Source organism: Nannobrachium achirus, assembly GCF_963921795.1.
Source record: "Nannobrachium achirus genome assembly, chromosome: 11".
NCBI lineage: Eukaryota > Metazoa > Chordata > Actinopteri > Myctophiformes > Myctophidae > Nannobrachium > Nannobrachium achirus.
In genome coordinates, this window is record NC_137820.1 from 1374720 (window position 1) to 1394683 (window position 19964).

Genomic DNA, 19964 nt, shown 5'->3' on the forward strand with positions numbered 1-19964 from the left:
GTCTTGTGTAATATTGTAACGGTCGCTTATCTCCCGATTAGGGAGTCTTACTGGTATTGTAATATTTGGAAATATGGACTTTTGATATTCATGAGATGTATGCCATACAAATTCAAAAATGTAACCAAATTGTAATTCACAAAATTTCCAATGTATCTGGAATATATGAAGGTTTCAAGAAATGTTACTTTTACATATTATTCTAATTTTTCGAGAATTCACACCATGGACTGCCAGGTAGCAGCACAGAACTACGTTAGGCGAGGACAGGCACTGCCTGCATCCCCTCAGAGAGGTGGTCTCTGTTTTGATGATTGTCATTTCTTCTGGATTTGGTATCAAACTCCAAAAACTCACCAGAATACAGGAAATTACATCTGGGGGAGGACCCCCAGACCCCCTGCTCAGAGGGAGTGGGGGAGGGGACCCCCAGACCCCATGCTTAGGGGGTGTGGGAAGTGCATGCAATAATATATTGAAAAAGATATATTCACTTAAGTGAATTGTTACATGGTCGTGTCGTACGACCGTCATGTTTCAGGGCTAGGTCTTACACTGCTTCTGTTATCAAAGCCATTTCTGTATTCCATACTTTTTTTGCGTTTTAACAGCTGGAATAGTAGGCCTATTGATTGATTGATTGAAGAATTTATTAGAAGTTTGCAATAGAAAAAAGTACAGTTTCATCACAGTACAAATCACTGGTACAAGGTCAACTAAAAGGAGATCCTAGAAAGCCGAGGCTTATTTCCACAGGAACCACACTTTAAGTGTCTCATATAACATTGAAAGACAGAGGGATAGAACATAGTACTTTATCTAGGATAATATCAGTTTCAAAAGCATAACATCAAATACAAAGGCAGAAAAAAAAGAAAAAAAGGGGGGGGGGGGCATGGGGGCTTAGTCTATTTACACCCAACACTTTGCGACACAAATCTATGTAAAGCGCCTTGGATAGAGGCGCTATGTAAATGCACCATTTACCATTTGTAAGGTTTGCTGTACTGGAAGGTACGGTGATGGCACACATTGATTCTAATGTCAGTACAACAGGATAGTGTTTCTCAAAGTGGATTCCAGTTCCTCACAGCTAGAAGGTCCTGGGTTCGATTCCCGCCGGGTGACGCTGGGGGCGTGTTCTCTCCTCCGCGTCATCAGCGCCCACACCCTGCCTGACCCTGTGACAGCCATGTGATTGGTAAAAAAAAATAAAGAAGGAAAACTAACTAGACTGCATGGCCTCCTTGTGCGTCAGCAGAGCATGTGTTGCTATTAATCAGGTTGCACTTGTTGATGTGACATCACCAAGAATGCTGGTCCCTCATTGGCTGTTGATGGTGACTTCAACAGGTATGCTGGTCCCTGAATGGCTACGGGCGTAAAAACATACAAAGGACGTGACGGAATCACACATTTCTTTCAAGGGTTTTCTCGTTGTAAACACAGACAGGACGTGACTGAAACACAGAACGTAGTACTTGTGCACTCTGCTGGTGGAAGTAATGATTGGTCTAATCAGTGTGATTGACAGGAGAGATGATCAAAGGAGCAGAGTTTGTACCATTAAGGTTCCCACATGGACTGAAGTGTGGGTAGAGTTTCTCAGTGAAGGTGCAGCCAGTGAAAGAGTAGAGGTGAACTCTGGCCTCCACATTATAAAAGGAGACCAGACCCTCCTCATAATCCACAAACACTCCCACTTTCTGGAGCTCCTCTCTTAAAGGGAGGACAGAAGGGTCAGCAAGAGCCTTGTACACATTTCCATTCCTCAACACTATAGTCCAGAAACCAATTTTGGGACTCGGATAGATGTTTCCCTTCCTGTTGATGGACTCTCTGGCCACTCCTACATCCCAGTCAGTCTTCCCTCCAACCTGAACCTCATAGTAAAACCTTCCTGAGGAGAAGCTTTGTTTTCCTAAGACAGAGGCACGATAATAGAATCTCTCTTTGTTGTTTGGGAGATTCTTCATTACATTTCCACAATGTACTTGTTTTCAATCGTCAGACAGGATGGGGTCAAACGTGTATTGCTGCATTCTCCTCATCTCAGAATCACACAGTTTCTCTATCTCTTCACTGGGTTTGGTTTCTCTCTCTCAAGCTACTGCTCCTCACACTGTGTGGAATCAGCTTTTAAGTCGTGGAGCTGCATGGAATCTCACCTCATCAAATATGACGTCAGGTTTATCCAAATATGGAGTTCCACACAGCTCCACACTGGACTCCATGAAGTTCTCTGCTCTGAAATGTCAACAAACATGGACACAGAGAGAATTATTTTTGGAACGCTGCTCCTGGAAGGAGCCTGGCTTACATCTGGCCTAGATATGGCCTACATCTGGCCTAGATATGGCCTACATCTGGCCTAGATATGGCTTACATCTGGCCTAGATATGGCTTACATCTGGCCTAGATATGGCCTACATCTGACCTAGATATGGCCTATACATCTGGCCTAGAAATGACATACATCTGGCCTAGATATGGCCTACATCTGGCCTAGATATGGCCTACATCTGGCCTAGATATGGCCTACATCTGGTCTAGATATGGTCTTCATCTGGCCTAGATATGGCCTACATCTGGCCTATAACCTGTCAAAAATCTGTCTAGCCATTGAAAAATAGCAGATATACATGCTTTAGTGGAGTGCTGCAAGCTTGTGATATTTTAGAAAACATCATGAAAAAGTCTTGTAATATTTTCAACACATTATACTAACGTCTTCTAAATCCCTCAAATGTTTTTGAAAAACGCATGTTTCTACGCCAGTGGCGCTCAAACGTTTTCACGTCAAGGACCTCCAAAATTATATTATTTGGCCGCCGATCCCCACCTCAAAATATGTTTTTCCAGGGACCCCCACAAGATTTTCACTTAATTCTACAAGCTTGCTCGCAGCTTGTGAGCTTGTATATCTGCTATGTTTCAATAGCTAATGTATAATCAATTTTGTGTCTAAAGTTAAGTTAGGACAACTTTGTTTAATCATATTTTAGTTAGTCATTGGAGAAAGGAAAGATGACTGCCAACACTGTTTTCATTTAGTCATGCATGCCCCCAGGTTGGGGGCATGCATGCAAGTGACAAAATATGTATTTTTAGACACAATAAGCTCATTCCCAAGATGCACCGCAATCTTTCATGGGCAGAAGTTACTTATGGGAGCTGGTGTAAATAGTAACAAAGATATTGCCGGCCTGTGAGATAATTAGCCACTTGTACGCATGTCCCCACCCACTGAAATCAAAATCGCTAAACGTGCTAAAACGATAGAAAGCAGTAAATGAAAATGTTTTAACACTCATCTTTTCTTTTCTCTAATTACAATCTAAAATATGTAACCTAGTTGTAAAAAAAATAACATAAAAATAAGTTGTCCTTTAAACATCGGTATCAGCCAAGCATTTCGAAGACATTCTGGTAGACTTGTTTCTTTTGTTGTCCGTTGTTTTTTACTGATTAGGTGCGTGGTCTACCTATGTGTTACTATCAAAACCTCTACCAGCTGTCCGTCAGTCTATCACGCGTCACACGTCACACTTTTGCCCTGCTCATATCTCTGCAACCGTTGCCCTGATCCATGCCAAATTTTGCACACACACTCCTTGCCTGGCAAACCACAACCTCCACCCCAATTCTCAATTCTCACATGGCCCTCTTCTAGCGCCACCATGAGGCCGATTCTTGCAAAACACATTTTTGGACACTGCTCCTACAAATTTTGACCTAAAATCACGCAAATCGGTACACAGTATGTGGAAGCGTACTTCCACGTTTGAGACGCCTCTGAAACGTGACGTAGTGGGGCTTCTATTTTGCTTCTGTGACGCGTTTTGCATCATAGTTTGTTTTCGTGGACGCGCTGGTGCTCTAATTCATGAACGAGCGCTTCCGGTATGAACGCACGTCAATACAAAGAAGCCTAGATGCGCGTTCATGATTAGAAGAAGCCCCAACTGCAGTACCTCAAACGGCCACCATGTCCATTTTGTTTCAGGGCGCCCCCAGGGTTCTGGGGGCTTGGATGGATTACCTGCTTATTATTACCCGGCTTGGTTGAATGCTTGATTCTGATTGGTCGAGCGCTGAAATCAGCGGTGAATTATGAGCGTATAAATAATGACCGCTCTGCTCTATAATTCACCGCTGCCTCATCAACGGCTCAGAGCAGCTGCTGTATTCAGGCTGCACTGCATGGATTTCGTGCCGTATCCAACATGTCAGCCATGTAAACAAACACACAGCGACATTTACAACCAAACGTTGCTCTGAAGAATGTCTTTAAAAACATTTGAGGCGAGAAATAGACGACGCAGTAACAGAAATGGATTCTATTTGATCAGCACTTCCTTGTTTTCCAAGGCGACCGTGTTGCGCTCGGGGGGACGCACTTTCAGCCGTCTGTAAACAAGGACACACTTTGTTTTGATTTTAGTTTTGAGTCAAATTATTAATTTTATGTATTAGCCGGGTAATAAGTGCTGCGTCTTGCTGCTTGGTCATTATGGCTTATATGGACACTTCGGGCTGATAATTCCCCTCGGCTCCGCCTCGGGGAATTATCAGCCCGTCGTGTCCATATAAGCCATAATGACCACGCAGCAAGACCTTATCGCATACTTGTAAGTCGCTTTGGATTAAAGGGCCACTTCACCTCTGGGACAACCCTATCTTATTTTATTGTTGTTTGGGACACAATCAACACAATCCTGAGTTATTTTTTGTATTCAATCTGTGTTGTGAGATATTTTAGTATTTCAGCTGTGCTAGTGATGCGTTTTGCATCATATGATGCAGCATGATGATGCAAAATGCATCATATGATGCAAAATGCATCACTATAGCACAGCTGAAATACTAAAATGATTGTGTCCCAAACAACAATAAAATAAGATCTGGTTGTACCAGAGGTGAAGTGGCCCTTTAAAAGCGTCTGCTAAATGCCTAAACCATAAAGTGTGCCCCCTGGTGTCCCGGCAGGGTACGGCGCCTGGCGGCGGTTCTGCGACCTGTCGGCTCCCAACACGACGGCAGAGCTGTCGGCGGTCCTGGGGAACCGGAGCCTGGCCCGCACGCTGCTGGCGCTCTACGGGACCCCCGAGAACATTGACGTGTGGGTGGGGGCCATCTCTGAGCCCCCGCTGCCCGGGGGCCGCGTGGGGCCCCTACTGGCATGTCTGCTGGCACGACAGTTCACTGCACTGAGAGACGGTGACAGGTACACACACACACACACACACACACACACACACACACACACACACACACACACACACACACACACACACACACAGACACACACACACACACAAAGAAACAGGTAGAGAAACATAGCTCAGTGGCTTAGTGACATCACCGTTACAGAGTGGATAAAAGCGCCAAACTTTTTTTTGAGGCTTCTTTAGGACCTAACGATGGATTTTAGCCTTGGGTACCAAACTTTTATTCATATAATATCCATATTAAGTTGGGCTCCCATCGACTTTCTATACAGGAGGAAAATACCCAGAAAAAAAGTCTGCTTTAACCCTACAAGACCCGAATTAATTTCTACTGGCCAAAATTTTTTTTAAAAATCAGATGGTGTTGTAGGAGTCCTAATCACAGGAAAATGTAATGTTAAAAAATAATAATGTTTTTGTAAGGTTTTATAGCCATAAATCATAAATCATGCTCTAATTTGCATTTTGGGGATATTTTCCACAATAATAACACATGTACATGTTCTAGACATTCTAATGATCACGAAAAACAATATTACAGGCATTTACTTCTGTTTTAGTGAGGAATAGCTTCAGTTAAAAAGTGAGATGTTGTTCGTCCAGACGCTGGAATTTCAACTTCTCTGGGAGGTGTGAATGTCAGCCTTTGTGGGGGGTATTTATATGCAAATATCGTGGCCAATGGCATTGTAATACTAAACAATAGGATTTAATGATGATGTTAATGTGATTTCTTTTTTATTCGCTTCGTTTCGGTAATGTCAAAAACCAGCTTTAAGCAACTGAGCTAACACACACACACACACACACACACACACACACACACACACACACACACACACACACACACAGTGGCGTCACAAGGGAGGGAAAGTGGGACTGAGTTACTAGGACCCAAAGGTGGAGGGGCCATAATTATGTTGTACTAACTACTAGCTTGTAGATCTGCTATTTTTTTAAAGTTGTGAAAAGGTGTGCAAATCTTTTAATAAATGTATTTTTTTAAGCAGACATTTGTAACTCAAATTTTGGACGTCCTTCACTTGCAAAATGTTTGAGCACCACTGACAGAAAAAAAAACCTTAGAAGGATTTGAAATATTCAAAGACTTCAAAGAATTTTCACGATTTTTCAAAAATGGCAGATCTACAAGGTCGCGCTGTGAGCTTGTATATCTGCTATTTTTCAATAGTTAAAGCACATAATAATGTGTTCCCAGTCTGGGTGAGTGTTTCAGTTTCAGTTTTCATGTAGGTGAGCCTTCCTCCAATCATGATCAAGTGGGGGCGGGCCTTGGTGTGTGTAAGACCCACCCCTCACTCGACCATGATTGGAGGAAAACATGTCACCCAACAATTTGTTAAACAGATTTGTTGACAAGGCTGACGTCCAAATATGGACCAAACACTCTATTGTAACTATCACAACATAGACCCATAGTGTTATTATTTGAGTTAAATGAAATCACTTAACCTACCTAGTGAGAGAGTTACAGTAGTTTTGATATGACATGTCTGGATGAGGAGCTGGGCTGACTCCAGGGTGAGGAAGGGTCTGATTCTACGGATGTTATAGAGCAGGGGTGCCCACACTTTTTTGATGTGAGATCTACTTTTAAAATGACGAGCTCAACATGATCTACCCATCCAAAATGTTTTAGCTGAGGGCCTGAGGGAGGCTTTGGAATAGCAGCACTGGCGTTACATTTTAGACAAACACACTTACTGTAAGGGGGAAATAAATGGGAAAAACTGGGGGAAATGTCTTCATCCCATTCTGTATGGAAGTGGTAGGTTTTGGCGTTCTTTGTAATGCTACTGACTCTTGAGCAAAGTATTGCATTGGAGGTTTGCCTACTTTAGAAGCCATGAAGGGAGCTGACAGGCCCTTCTTGATGTCATATTGACATATTCTTTTTATATTTTATTAATATATTTTCAGAGGCATGTGGTCTACCTGCACACCCTTGGTGATCTACTGGTAGATCACAATCTACCTTTTGGGCACCCCTGTTATAGAGTGTGAACCTACAGGACCGGGTGACTGATGCAATGTGTGCCTTGAATGATAGCTGGTGACACCAAGTGTGGGAGTGTGTATGTGAAAACATATTTCCTGTGTATTGATATAATTAATATTGTGACATTTTGTTTTGTATTTATGGCTTTATGGTAGATCTGTGCTTTTCTGTGTTTGGTTAACTATGTCTATTATAGTACTTTAAGAGTGCTGTAACTGCATGTTGTTCTGCTGTAATCGATGGTACATGTAGATCAGCTGCTTTGATTAGCTACAGGTGAACACAGTCCTGTATAATGAGTCAGGTCACAGTGGCCTCAGTCAGCAAAAGCCAGCACAAGTGGAAAGGACAGCTCTGAGGATAGACCAGAAACATTGTTCTTACCGTTTTTGTTTGATAAGTTTTCACTCATTGTTGGACACATTTTTTAGTTTGAATTAAAATGAAGAAAATGTACTTTGGGAGTGGACTCTAGTCCTTTGAAAACACGTAAGATTATTTGGGGGATTTTGGCACCAACACCAAGGTTTCTAGCAGTTGGAACTGAAGTCACCAATGCATTATCTATGGAAATAGTGAGATCTTGCATGGGGCAAGACTTAGCTGGGAAGAAGAGTAGCTCCGTCTTGTCCGGGTTCAGCTTGAGGTGGTGGGCTGACATCCACTGTGAGATGTCGGTCAGACATGCAGCAATGCGTTCTTCCAAGTGGGGGGCAGAAGGGGGGAAGGACAAAAAGAGTTGAGTGTCATCAGCATAGCAGTGATAGGATAGGTTGTGAGCAGAGATGACAGCACCAAGGGATTTAGTGTACAGGGAGAAAAGGAGAGGGCCAAGTACGGATCCCTGGGGGACTCCGGTTAGGAGGGTTCGGGGGGATGAAAGCAAACCTTTCCATGAGACCTGGTAGGTCCGGTCCGACAGGTAGGAGAACCACTTTAGTGCCGTCCCGGTGATGCTAAGGTCAGCAATAGTCTGGGATCACTTCCGGTCTGGAGCGGAAACCACACGTCATGTTGTAGTACTCAAAGGACTACAATTTGCCGGAAAGATCAAACCGGATTCAGTTTTAACCCAAAAGAATTCCCCTGCGCTCAAGGACATACTTTTAGGGCCTACCTAATAAACTCCTTGATGCAGAGTAGTTTTGCTTTTGAAAAATGAGTTTGGTATATGCATCTTTTAGTCCAACTGTTAGCGACTGGCAAGACTACACTAAGACTACACTAGGCTACTGGAGCATTTTAATAGGGATTGGGGAAACAAACGGGGGGAGCCAAAACAAAGCGACGCCGCTTCTTCTAGTGGTTTCCGCGCTTTTGGCGGAAACCAAACGGCCTGTAGTGAACGAACACCAGGCTTTCCCCCAGAAAGCCTGGTAGGCGAGGTTAGGTCAGCAAGGGTGTCCAGGAGCAGCTGGTGATTCACTGTGATATGAATGCTGCTGATATGTTCTTCTTGTCATCGTCAGGTTCTGGTGGGAGGGGCCGGGGGTGTTCAGCCCCGCCCAGAGGACACGCCTCCAGGGCGTGTCTCTGTCTCGGATCATCTGTGACAACAGCCACATCAGCCAGGTCCCCGTGGACCCCTTCTCCAGGACCCAGAGCCCCGAGGACCTGCTGCCCTGCACCCACCCACTGGTCCCTCACATGGACCTGGGCCCCTGGAGGGAGCCTCTCACAGGTAGGGACCCCCACCCCTCACAGGTAAGGACCCCCACTGGTCCCTCACATGGACCTGGGTCCATGGAGGGAGCCTCTCACAGGTAGGGACCCCCACTGGTCCCTCACATGGACCTGGGTCCATGGAGGGAACCCCTCACAGGTAGGGACCCCCACTGGTCCCTCACATGGACCTGGGCCCCTGGAGGGAGCCTCTCACAGGTAGGGACCCCCACCCACCCACTGGTCCCTCAAATGGACCTGGGTCCATGGAGGGAGCCTCTCACAGGTAGGGACCCCCACCATGGAGGGAGCCCCTCACAGGTAGGGACCCCTCACAGGTAGGGACCCCCACTGGTCCCCCACATGGACCTGAGCCCCTGGAGGGAGCCTCTCACAGGTAGGGACCCCCACTGGTCCCCCACATGGACCTGAGCCCCTGGAGGGAGCCTCTCACAGGTAGGGACCCCTCACAGGTAGGAACCCCTCACAGGTAGGGACCCCCACCCTGGTCTGGTGGTCCCCCATATGGATCAGGTCTTGTGGAAGGTTGGTAGATACCAATACACAGTGGTGGCAGGAATGGAACAAAATCCCTGAAGAAATGTAATTGTGGGCTCGCCTGAAAGGCGAGAACACTATGATTATTTATATAGTGAGTTCTGCCGCAGACAGTTCAAAAGCAAAAACACTATGGTTTCATCATTATTGCATATTGCATATTGTGTTCCGTTAGCCAATGAGGCGTAATTGGTGTAAAAACATCTGGGAGTGGTGTTAGCTGGAGTATTGGTTGAGCTTCACATGACAGTTAACACGCTGCAGAATATAGTCATGAGCCCACACTGTTTCATAGGAACAGTATTTCTAGTTTCTTTAAATGTTTTTGAAAATGTGGTGAAAGATTGGCTGATGAGCAAGCTAGAATAGAGTCAGGGTTGGCCTAAAATGACCTTGTCGCTATGGTTGGTCTTGGGTGTTTTAAATGTAACTTTAAACGTCTCATTTTGTTTTTATCAAATGTTTTAGTTTAGCGATCTTAGAATAACATGATATTAATTAGTTAACATGTGATTTGTTGTTTTGGATCGCAACAGAATTAAGTCTCCCGACTTTTTGTTTTGTCTGGATAATTCTGTACTCATGAATTTATCAAATAAAATCCTCCAGACCCTAGGTGTGGGGGGGTCCCCAGTCTAATGAAATGACCTCTGACCCCCAGACCCTAGGTGTGGGGGGTCCCCAGTCTAATGAAATGACCTCTGACCTCCAGACCCTAGGTGTGGGGGGGTCCCCAGTCTAATGAAATGACCTCTGACCCCCAGACCCTAGGTGTGGGGGGGTCCCCAGGGTGCTGTCCTCCTATTGGCTGAGGTGTGGCCTCAGCGTGCAGTATGAGTGTCACCCCGGGTTCACCCTGACAGGCCCCGCCTCCGTGACCTGTGACCCCAGCATGCAGCGCTGGAGCCCCGCCCCTCCCACCTGCACCGGTACCTTATGACACTTATTACCTTATTACCCTTATGACTGCCTTCCTTATTACCCTTATTACCCTTATGACTGCCTTCCTTATTACCCTTATTACCCTTATGACTGCCTTCCTTATTACCCTTATGACTGCCTTATGACTGCCTTCCTTATTACCCTTATTACCCTTATTACCTTATTACCCTTATGACTGCCTTCCTTATTACCCTTATTACCTTATTACCCTTATGACTGCCTTCCTTATTACCCTTATGACTGCCTTCCTTATTACCCTTATTACCCTTATGACTGCCTTCCTTATTACCCTTATTACCCTTATTACCCTTATGACTGCCTTCCTTATTACCCTTATTACCATTATTACCATATTACCCTTATGACTGCCTTCCTTATTACCCTTATTACCTTATTACCCTTATGACTGCCTTCCTTATTACCCTTATTACCTTATTACCCTTATGACTGCCTTATGACTGCCTTATGACTGCCTTCCTTATTACCCTTATTACCTTATTACCCTTATGACTGCCTTCCTTATTAGTGTGGTGCCCGACAGGGAAACACACTGTAGTCCTGGGGAAACTTTATTATCACCACCAAAACAATGATTGCTTTTAAGGGTTTTTAAGGGTGTTAAGGGTTTATGATGGTTAGTGACATGGTGTTAAGGGTTTATGATGATAGTGTTAAGGAGAACTCCTAACGCTGTGCCTAAAGCCACATTCACACCTTATGACTCTGTGCCTAAAGCCACATTCACACCTTATGACTCTGTGCCTAAAGCCACATTCACACCTTATGACTCTGTGCCTAAAGCCACATTCACACCTTATGACTCTGTGCCTAAAGCCACATTCACACCTTATGACTCTGTGCCTAAAGCCACATTCACACCTTATGACTCTGTGCCTAAAGCCACATCCACACCTTATGACTCTGTGCCTAAAGCCACATTCACACCTTATGACTCTGTGCCTAAAGCCACATTCACACCTTATGACTCTGTGCCTAAAGCCACATTCACACCTTATGACTCTGTGCCTAAAGCCACATTCACACCTTATGACTCTGTGCCTAAAGCCACATTCACACCTTATGACTCTGTGCCTAAATCCACATTCACACCTTATGACTCTGTGCCTAAAGCCACATTCACACCTTATGACTCTGTGCCTAAAGCCACATTCACACCTTATGACTCTGTGCCTAAAGCCACATTCACACCTTATGACTCTGTGCCTAAAGCCACATTCACACCTTATGACTCTGTGCCTAAAGCCGTCCTTATGACTCTGTGCCTAAAGCCACATTCACACCTTATGACTCTGTGCCTAAAGCCACATTCACACCTTATGACTCTGTGCCTAAAGCCGTCCTTATGACTCTGTGCCTAAAGCCACATTCACACCTTATGACTCTGTGCCTAAAGCCACATTCACACCTTATGACTCTGTGCCTAAAGCCACATTCACACCTTATGACTCTGTGCCTAAAGCCACATTCACACCTTATGACTCTGTGCCTAAAGCCACATTCACACCTTATGACTCTGTGCCTAAAGCCACATTCACACCTTATGACTCTGTGCCTAAAGCCACATTCACACCTTATGACTCTGTGCCTAAAGCCACATTCACACCTTATGACTCTGTGCCTAAAGCCACATTCACACCTTATGACTCTGTGCCTAAAGCCACATTCACACCTTATGACTCTGTGCCTAAAGCCACATTCACACCTTATGACTCTGTGCCTAAAGCCACATTCACACCTTATGACTCTGTGCCTAAAGCCACATTCACACCTTATGACTCTGTGCCTAAAGCCACATTCATACCTTATGACTCTGTGCCTAAAGCCACATTCACACCTTATGACTCTGTGCCTAAATCCACATTCACACCTTATGACTCTGTGCCTAAAGCCACATTCACACCTTATGACTCTGTGCCTAAAGCCACATTCACACCTTATGACTCTGTGCCTAAATCCACATTCACACCTTATGACTCTGTGCCTAAAGCCACATTCACACCTTATGACTCTGTGCCTAAAGCCACATTCACACCTTATGACTCTGTGCCTAAAGCCACATTCACACCTTATGACTCTGTGCCTAAAGCCACATTCACACCTTATGACGCTGTGCCTAAAGCCACATTCACACCCAAATCAAGCTAGAAACAAAAGCAAGCTGAGAGCAAAATAAAGGTGCTTGAAAACTCAGATCTAGTGAGAAATAAAGCAAGATTTTCATTTTCAAGCTTTAAAAAAAAAAAAAAGTTTAAAGCTCTTTTGCATAGAGATTACATTGAATTACAAAGATGACAAATAGCTTGGCTTTTTCTGGTGTGAACAGTGCTTTACACAACAACACATGAGTTGTTCCATGTGTGGACAGATGTGACCTTTCAACTCTTCAGTACTGATACCCCCCCCCCCCCGCCCTTTCCCTGTTTTTTCTTTCTAATTTTAATGGAAAATGGAGCTTATTTTTGCTCAAACTTGCAAATGTCAAAGAAACCACTCCATTGAGTCCATTCCCATTGAAGCAGAATCCACCTTCATAGCTATATACTGTATTTAAACTTCAAAGTTAGAGAAAGTAATAAAACCAGCAAAGAAAATAGCTGATTTACAAGATTCTGCAAATCCCCTGCTTGCACAAGTAATGACTGTACAGAACATTGTGTTCTTCCTCCTACAGACAGTAATGAGTGCACAGAACATTGTGTTCTTCCTCTTACAGACAGTAATGAGTGAACAGAACATTGTGTTCTTCCTCCTACAGACATCAATGAGTGCACAGAGCAGTCGTCTCCGTGTGCTCAGAACATGCAGTGTGTGAACACTGCTGGCTCCTTCAGCTGCACAGGTTGGTTGTGCATGTACACACACACACACACACACACACACACACACACACACACACACACACATGTTACGGTTATACATGTCAGGGCTCTGAGCTGTGTGCTATGGGTAAATGGTAAATGGTGCATTTATATAGCGTCTTTATCCAAGGCACTTTACAGAGATTGTGCGTTACACTCACCCATTCACACACATTCATTACATTCACCCATTCACACACACATTCATTACATTCACCCATTCACACACACATTCATACAGTGATGTCAGAGTAAACCATGCTTGGCACCAACCTGTCTGGGCAATATTACAGCAGAACATCTTAAACTTGCCAGTAAGAAACTGTGTCCTTTGTTTGCTATGTGTTTTACTGATTTTTTTTCTTTTTTTGTGTGTGTATGGGTTTTTACCAGATTCTATGCTCACTGTTCTGTTAGTGCCTGTCATTAAAGACAAAGTGGGAAAGCTCAACAGCTCAGATAATTATAGGCCAATTGCTTTGGCCAGCCACTATTCTGTCCAAAGTGTGGATGGGGACCCATTTACCCCCACTGAGTCTGGATGGGGACCCATTTACCCCCACTGAGTCTGGATGGGGACCCATTTACCCCCACTGAGTCTGGATGGGGACCCATTTACCCCCACTGAGTCTGGATGGGGACCCATTTACCCCCACTGAGTCTGGATGGGGACCTGAGTCTGGATGGGGACCCATTTACCCCCACTGAGTCTGGATGGGGACCCATTTACCCCCACTGAGTCTAGATGGGGACCTGCGTCTCGATGGGGACCTGAGTCTGGATGGGGACCTGAGTCTGGATGGGGACCCATTTACCCCCACTGAGTCTAGATGGGGACCCAAATGCATTTGGGTCAGAATCAATGGGGGTAAATTTAGGGTCAAGGTCATGTAGATTTTACCGCCATTGATTCTGAGGATCCAGGACCATTTATGCATTTGGATTAAAAACTAACCACAGTTTGCACCTGAACTTGAGTCTCCATGGCGAGAGAAAATAAAAGTCATTTTGGGGGTGAACTACTCCTTTAACGTCAGGGTGAATGTGTCGCCCCCTGCAGGCCATGCAGGTCATAACAGTGTGGTTGTCTTCCCTGCAGTGTCGGGGGTCTCCTCGGTGTCGGTGGTCTCCGTGGTTTCTGCTGTCCTCTCAGTGAGTGGACTGGTGGCCCTGATAACCATGTTCTACTGTTATACCAGGTACTGTACTGTTTACTGTATTTACTGTACTTTATAATGTAAGGTCCTCTCAGTGATGGTCAGCATGTTCTACCAGGTACTGTACTGTTTACTGTACTTACTGTACTTTATAATGTAAGGTCCTCTCAGTGAGTGGACTGGTGGCCCTGATAACCATGTTCTACTGTTCTACCAGGTACTGTACTGTTTACTGTATTTACTGTACTTTATAATGTAAGGTCCTCTCAGTGATGGTCAGCATGTTCTACTGTTCTACCAGGTACTGTACTGTTTACTGTACTTACTGTACTTTATAATGTAAGGTCCTCTCAGTGAGTGGACTGGTGGCCCTGATAACCATGTTCTACTGTTCTACCAGGTACTGTACTGTTTACTGTATTTACTGTACTTTATAATGTAAGGTCCTCTCAGTGATGGTCAGCATGTTCTACTGTTCTACCAGGTACTGTACTGTTTACTGTACTTACTGTACTTTATAATGTAAGGTCCTCTCAGTGAGTGGAGTGATGGCCCTGGTGGTCAGCATGTTCTACTGTTCTACCAGGTACTGTACGGTTTACTGTACTTACTGTACTTTATAATGTAAGGTCCTCTCAGTGAGTGGACTGGTGGCCCTGATAACCATGATCTACTGTTCTACCAGGTACTGTACTGTATTTACTGTACTTACTGTACTTTATAATGTAAGGTCCTCTCAGTGAGTGGACTGGTGGCCGTGGTGGTCAGCATATTCTACTGTTCTACCAGGTACTGTACGGTTTACTGTACTTACTGTACTTTATAATGTAAGGTCATCTCAGTGATGCTCAGCATGCTCTTATGTTCTACCAGCTACCATGTAACTGTCACTAGCCATGTTTCCATAAACGTATTTGAATTAGGGAAGCGAAATGCGCATCAGAAATGCGCATTAAGACAAATCGAATTTAGCCTGTTTCCATTAAACTGATGAAATGCGACCTGCTGTAAATACTTCCCGCGGGCACACAGTGCACAGAGCTGGGACGGGGCTGATTTTTTCAGACCGAGAGACGTGAGCACTGCTGTGATTCGCTGCACACTCATCCTGCAGCGTCGCAGATGCGAGCTGCTGTGAGCTTGTAGATCTGCCACTTTTGGCATGCGCAACACAGTGTGATGACGAAGGGTCACCCCGTGTGTAACAACCAGTTTGTTTTGTGGGATAACGCTGTACAATAGACGTTAATTAAGCGGTGGGGGAAAGTGTTATAGGAGGACGATATGGACCAGAAAGTCATACTTTATTCGCATTTATAGTCTGACCCGTTTTCCATTCACAAATGCACATTTAGTTTATTCGATAAAGCCTCAAAATCCACCAAACGGATACATTTTTTTTTGTGGATAATGAAAGTTTATTTGCATTTTGAAGTGTTTCCATAAAAAGATTTTGCGAATAAGCCTTAAATACGCATTAAGAGGCTTTATGGAAACGCCACCACTGTCTGGCCAAAACCAAAGGCCTTCAAATCAAATGATCAGATCTCACAGCTGTTAGGCTACAGATGTAGTTTGGTTGTGAGAGGCCTTCAAAAGGAGGGCCAAACTGTTTGTTTACTGTTCAGTATCAGCTACTATAGGAAGCTGTGTCTGACAAGTATTTCAGCTAGATTCAGGGTTCCCACATTTCCAGGCCCAGCTATGAGTCAAAACAATGCATATCCAATCTGTTTTTTTTTGTCTTCAACAGGGGTCAGTTAAAGCACCATTTACTCTGAGAATGTACGACTGGAACCAAATGGACCAAATGTTGGATTCCATGTGTGAAGTTCACTTCATTTTATAAATGTCGCTAACATAAACTTACCTTTTTTATCTTTTCAGATATTTCCCGCCAAAACGAGAGCTGATGATGAGCGGTGCAGCTTGTTGCCAGAGAGGAACTTAACTTAACTTAATGAAACAATGTGTCAACATTATTAACTTAACTTACCTTCATGAAACAATGTGTCAACATTATTAACTTAACTTACCTCCATGAAACAATGTGTCAACATTATTAACTTAACTTACCTTCATGAAACAATGTGTCAACATTATTAACTTAACTTACCCTCATGAAACAATGTGTCAACATTATTAACTTAAATTACCTTCATGAAACAATGTGTCAACAGTATTAACTTAAATTACCTTCATGAAACAATGTGTCAACATTATTAACTTAAAGCTTCCACCATAAACAATTCACCCTTTGTCAGCCTTCTGGTTGGTCTGACCAACCAGCAGGCTCGATCTGCCTTGTCCCGCCCTGGTTTCGCCTTTTTAATGTTGAATTTGCTAAAACATATTTTTTGGAGAAATAAAAAAGGGTGACATTAGGTGAAGGGTGAATTACTGTTCTTGTCTGGAGACGCCCCAAAATAATCAGATTTGAACTGGGGACCCCCCCAAAATACCCCCCCGATAAGCATCTAGGAGTTGAGGCATTACATTTTCAGTTCAGAGGTAAATACTGTGAGAATGCAGATCTACAAGCTCAAAACCTCTCACCAAAGTGAGCCGGTGTGAGCTTAGATCTGTTGCCTCTTTATTATTATTTTGACAATGTGTCTAATGTTTGACCAGTTTGTATCGTATAGTTTGTTGGTTACTTTTGATGCAGTTATGCTCTTTTTATTTTCTTTCTTTTTGAGGTATTACAAAGGTCTTAAAGGTCTATAAGTTGTCACTTCACTGTCATCTGGGGACCCCTGGAATCATGTGGGGACCCCCAGGAATCATGTGGGGACCCCTGGAATCATGTGGGGACCCCCAGGAATCATGTGGGGACCCCAGGAATCATGTGGGGACCCCTGGAATCATGTGGGGGCCCACCCAGGAATAATGTGGGGACCCACCCCCAGGAATCATGTGGGGACCCCCTGGAATCCCAGGAATCATGTGGGGACCCCCTGGAATCATGTGGGGACCCCCTGGAATCATGCGGGGACCCCCCAGGAATCATGTGGGGCCGAATGACTGCCATGGGCCGTGGCATTTTTTGATCAATGATCCATTGTTAGAGTAATAATCAATCAATAATTTATTATCAATCAATCGACTGCATTCCATCCTCAGATCAATGGAATTAAAATATGATTTTCTTTAACGTTTATATCTTTTGTTATTGAATAAAAAACGTGTTTGAAAGAAAGAAATACCTTGATTAAAACATCATATTAATATTGTAAAGTTGTAATGTTGTTGCGTCTGTGTGTATTTTAATAATATAATATTGATGATTTTTAAAGATACATTACAATCGGATAAAGATTCAGTTTGAGGTTACAATAGAATATATACTTTTCCCCCCTTTTTTAAACAATTAACAATTTTACAAGGTTAGGAGTGGTCCTTCAATCTTGTATTAAAAGGTTTTCGTTGAAACGTTCAAAGTTCAAGTTTATTGGTGAGTAAAAGAAATGTTTAAATGTATATATTTGCTGAGATGTCATGAGATGTATAAGGGACATGGGCTTGTGTTTTCTATGACATGTTTGGATGGGGAGTCTGGTGCAACGCTCAGGTCCTGGACCTGGTGAGACGTACGAGGGGTCTGGACAGGAGTCAATCCACAGAGCCTGGTCCTTCCATTAGTGGACCTGGTGAGACGTACGAGGGGCCTGGACAGGAGTCAATCCACAGAGCCTGGTCCTTCCATTAGTGGACCTGGTGAGACGTAGGAGTGGCCCGGACAGGAGTCAATCCACAGAGCCTGGTCCTTCCATTAGTGGACCTGGTGAGATGTAGGAGTGGCCTGGACAGGAGTCAATCCACAGAGCCTGGTCCTTCCATTAGTGGACCTGGTGAGACGTAGGAGGGGCCTGGACAGGAGTCAATCCACAGAGCCTGGTCCTTCCATTAGTGGACCTGGTGAGACGTAGGAGTGGCCTGGACAGGAGTCAATCCACAGAGCCTGGTCCTTCCATTAGTGGACCTGGTGAGACGTAGGAGGGGCCTGGACAGGAGTCAATCCACAGAGCCTGGTCCTTCCATTAGTGGACCTGGTGAGACGTAGGAGGGGCCTGGACAGGAGTCAATCCACAGAGCCTGGTCCTTCCACGCGCTAGATTTAGTCGGGGAGCCACAGGGCCAAAAGCTCAACGAATAGGGTTTTACCTGTGATGTCATGACATACTTTTTATTTTTTCTATTCATTTGGTCATTAAGGTACACAGAATGAGAGGCCTGCTCTGCCGGAAACATTGTGAAAAATAAAAGTTAGGGCCATTTGTATTACTGTCCCATCGACTTCACTATACAGGAAAAGAATACAACAAATACATCTGCTTTAAGTAGCATGTGACGGGTCAAACTAGGGGTTCTTCATGATTCTGAATCCATTGCAAGCATTTGTTTTGCATGAAAACATTCCTTGGGATAGATTTCGGCCTCTCAAAACTGTGATTTTTGATGACTCACTTTTAACCGTTTTGTGGGGCTGAAATCTAGCCTAAGGAATGTTTCTCATGCAAAACAAATGGTTGCAATGGATTCAGAATCATGAAGAACCCCTAGTTTGACCCCTCACATGCTACTTAAAGCAGATTTATTTTTGTATTCTTTTCCTGTATAGTGACATCGATGAGACTTTTTTTTTTTCACACTTTTTCCGGCAGAGCAGGCCTCTCATTCTGTGTACCTTATTGACCAAATGAATAGAAAAAAAACTAAAATAAAAAGTACGTTATGACATCACAGGTCCTCTCACATTTTGGGCCTGTGGCTCCCCGGATAATTGGTTTACCCCCCCCCCCCCCCCCCAGTCCTGGCAGAGTAGTTCCTGAGCAGCAGATTGAGTGTCCCTGTCTTCCCCTAATAGGAGTTACTATCGGTGCACCCGTTTCGGATGGTATCAAATGGCTAAAACGATAGAAAGCAGCAGGCCTATATGAAAACATTTTAACTCTCATCTTCCAGGTTGTTTTCTTCCATATTCTTCCTTGTACCCAGGGGGCAAAGGAAGGTGTGCTGCATTTGCCCCGACATAAAAAGTTGTCCACCAGAAATATTATCTATGACCCAGTAGGATCACAACCTATATGGACAACCCGGTCAATTTGTACAACAAAGTCCAATATGGCCGCCTCAATATTAGCCCCTATTAGTTTTAATGGGGGGTGAATAGGGCAACATTTTAAACTGAGGGATATTTCCACGAAACTTCACAGGTTGATCAATGGTATACATATGTACATTTTTTGTATTGCAAGTTTCCATGAAATCCAATATGGCCGCCACAATATGGCCGCCATAATGTAAGGACCCAGAAAATAGGTTTTGCCTCTAACTTCTGAACCAGATGAGCTAGAAACGCAAACTTGGTGTCTATTTCATGGTGTCTGACCATGGGAGACTCAATGGAATAGCTAATTTTATTATTGGGTGTGTCTGGACCTTTATTGTGCATATTTGCAAGATGGTGGACTCCCAAAATAGAGCTTTAACATAATTTCTACCATGATTGTTG

General features: G+C 44.1%; 1 protein-coding gene across 1 annotated transcript in view; it reads left to right on the plus strand.

Moving 5' to 3' along the window:
* Positions 1 to 16400, plus strand: part of LOC308293629 (eosinophil peroxidase-like) — a gene marked incomplete at both ends in the record, with an annotated part of 56328 nt that extends 39928 nt beyond the window's left edge. Inside the window, 8 exons of the mRNA XM_080736224.1 lie at positions 4990 to 5227; positions 8721 to 9014; positions 10261 to 10400; positions 11149 to 11692; positions 11769 to 12574; positions 13190 to 13273; positions 14353 to 14491; positions 16337 to 16400. Coding sequence (XP_080592350.1) covers positions 4990 to 5227; positions 8721 to 9014; positions 10261 to 10400; positions 11149 to 11692; positions 11769 to 12574; positions 13190 to 13273; positions 14353 to 14491; positions 16337 to 16400 — 2309 coding nt within the window. The remainder of the gene's footprint in view (positions 1 to 4989; positions 5228 to 8720; positions 9015 to 10260; positions 10401 to 11148; positions 11693 to 11768; positions 12575 to 13189; positions 13274 to 14352; positions 14492 to 16336) is intronic.
* Between the last annotated feature and the right edge of the window lie 3564 nt (positions 16401 to 19964).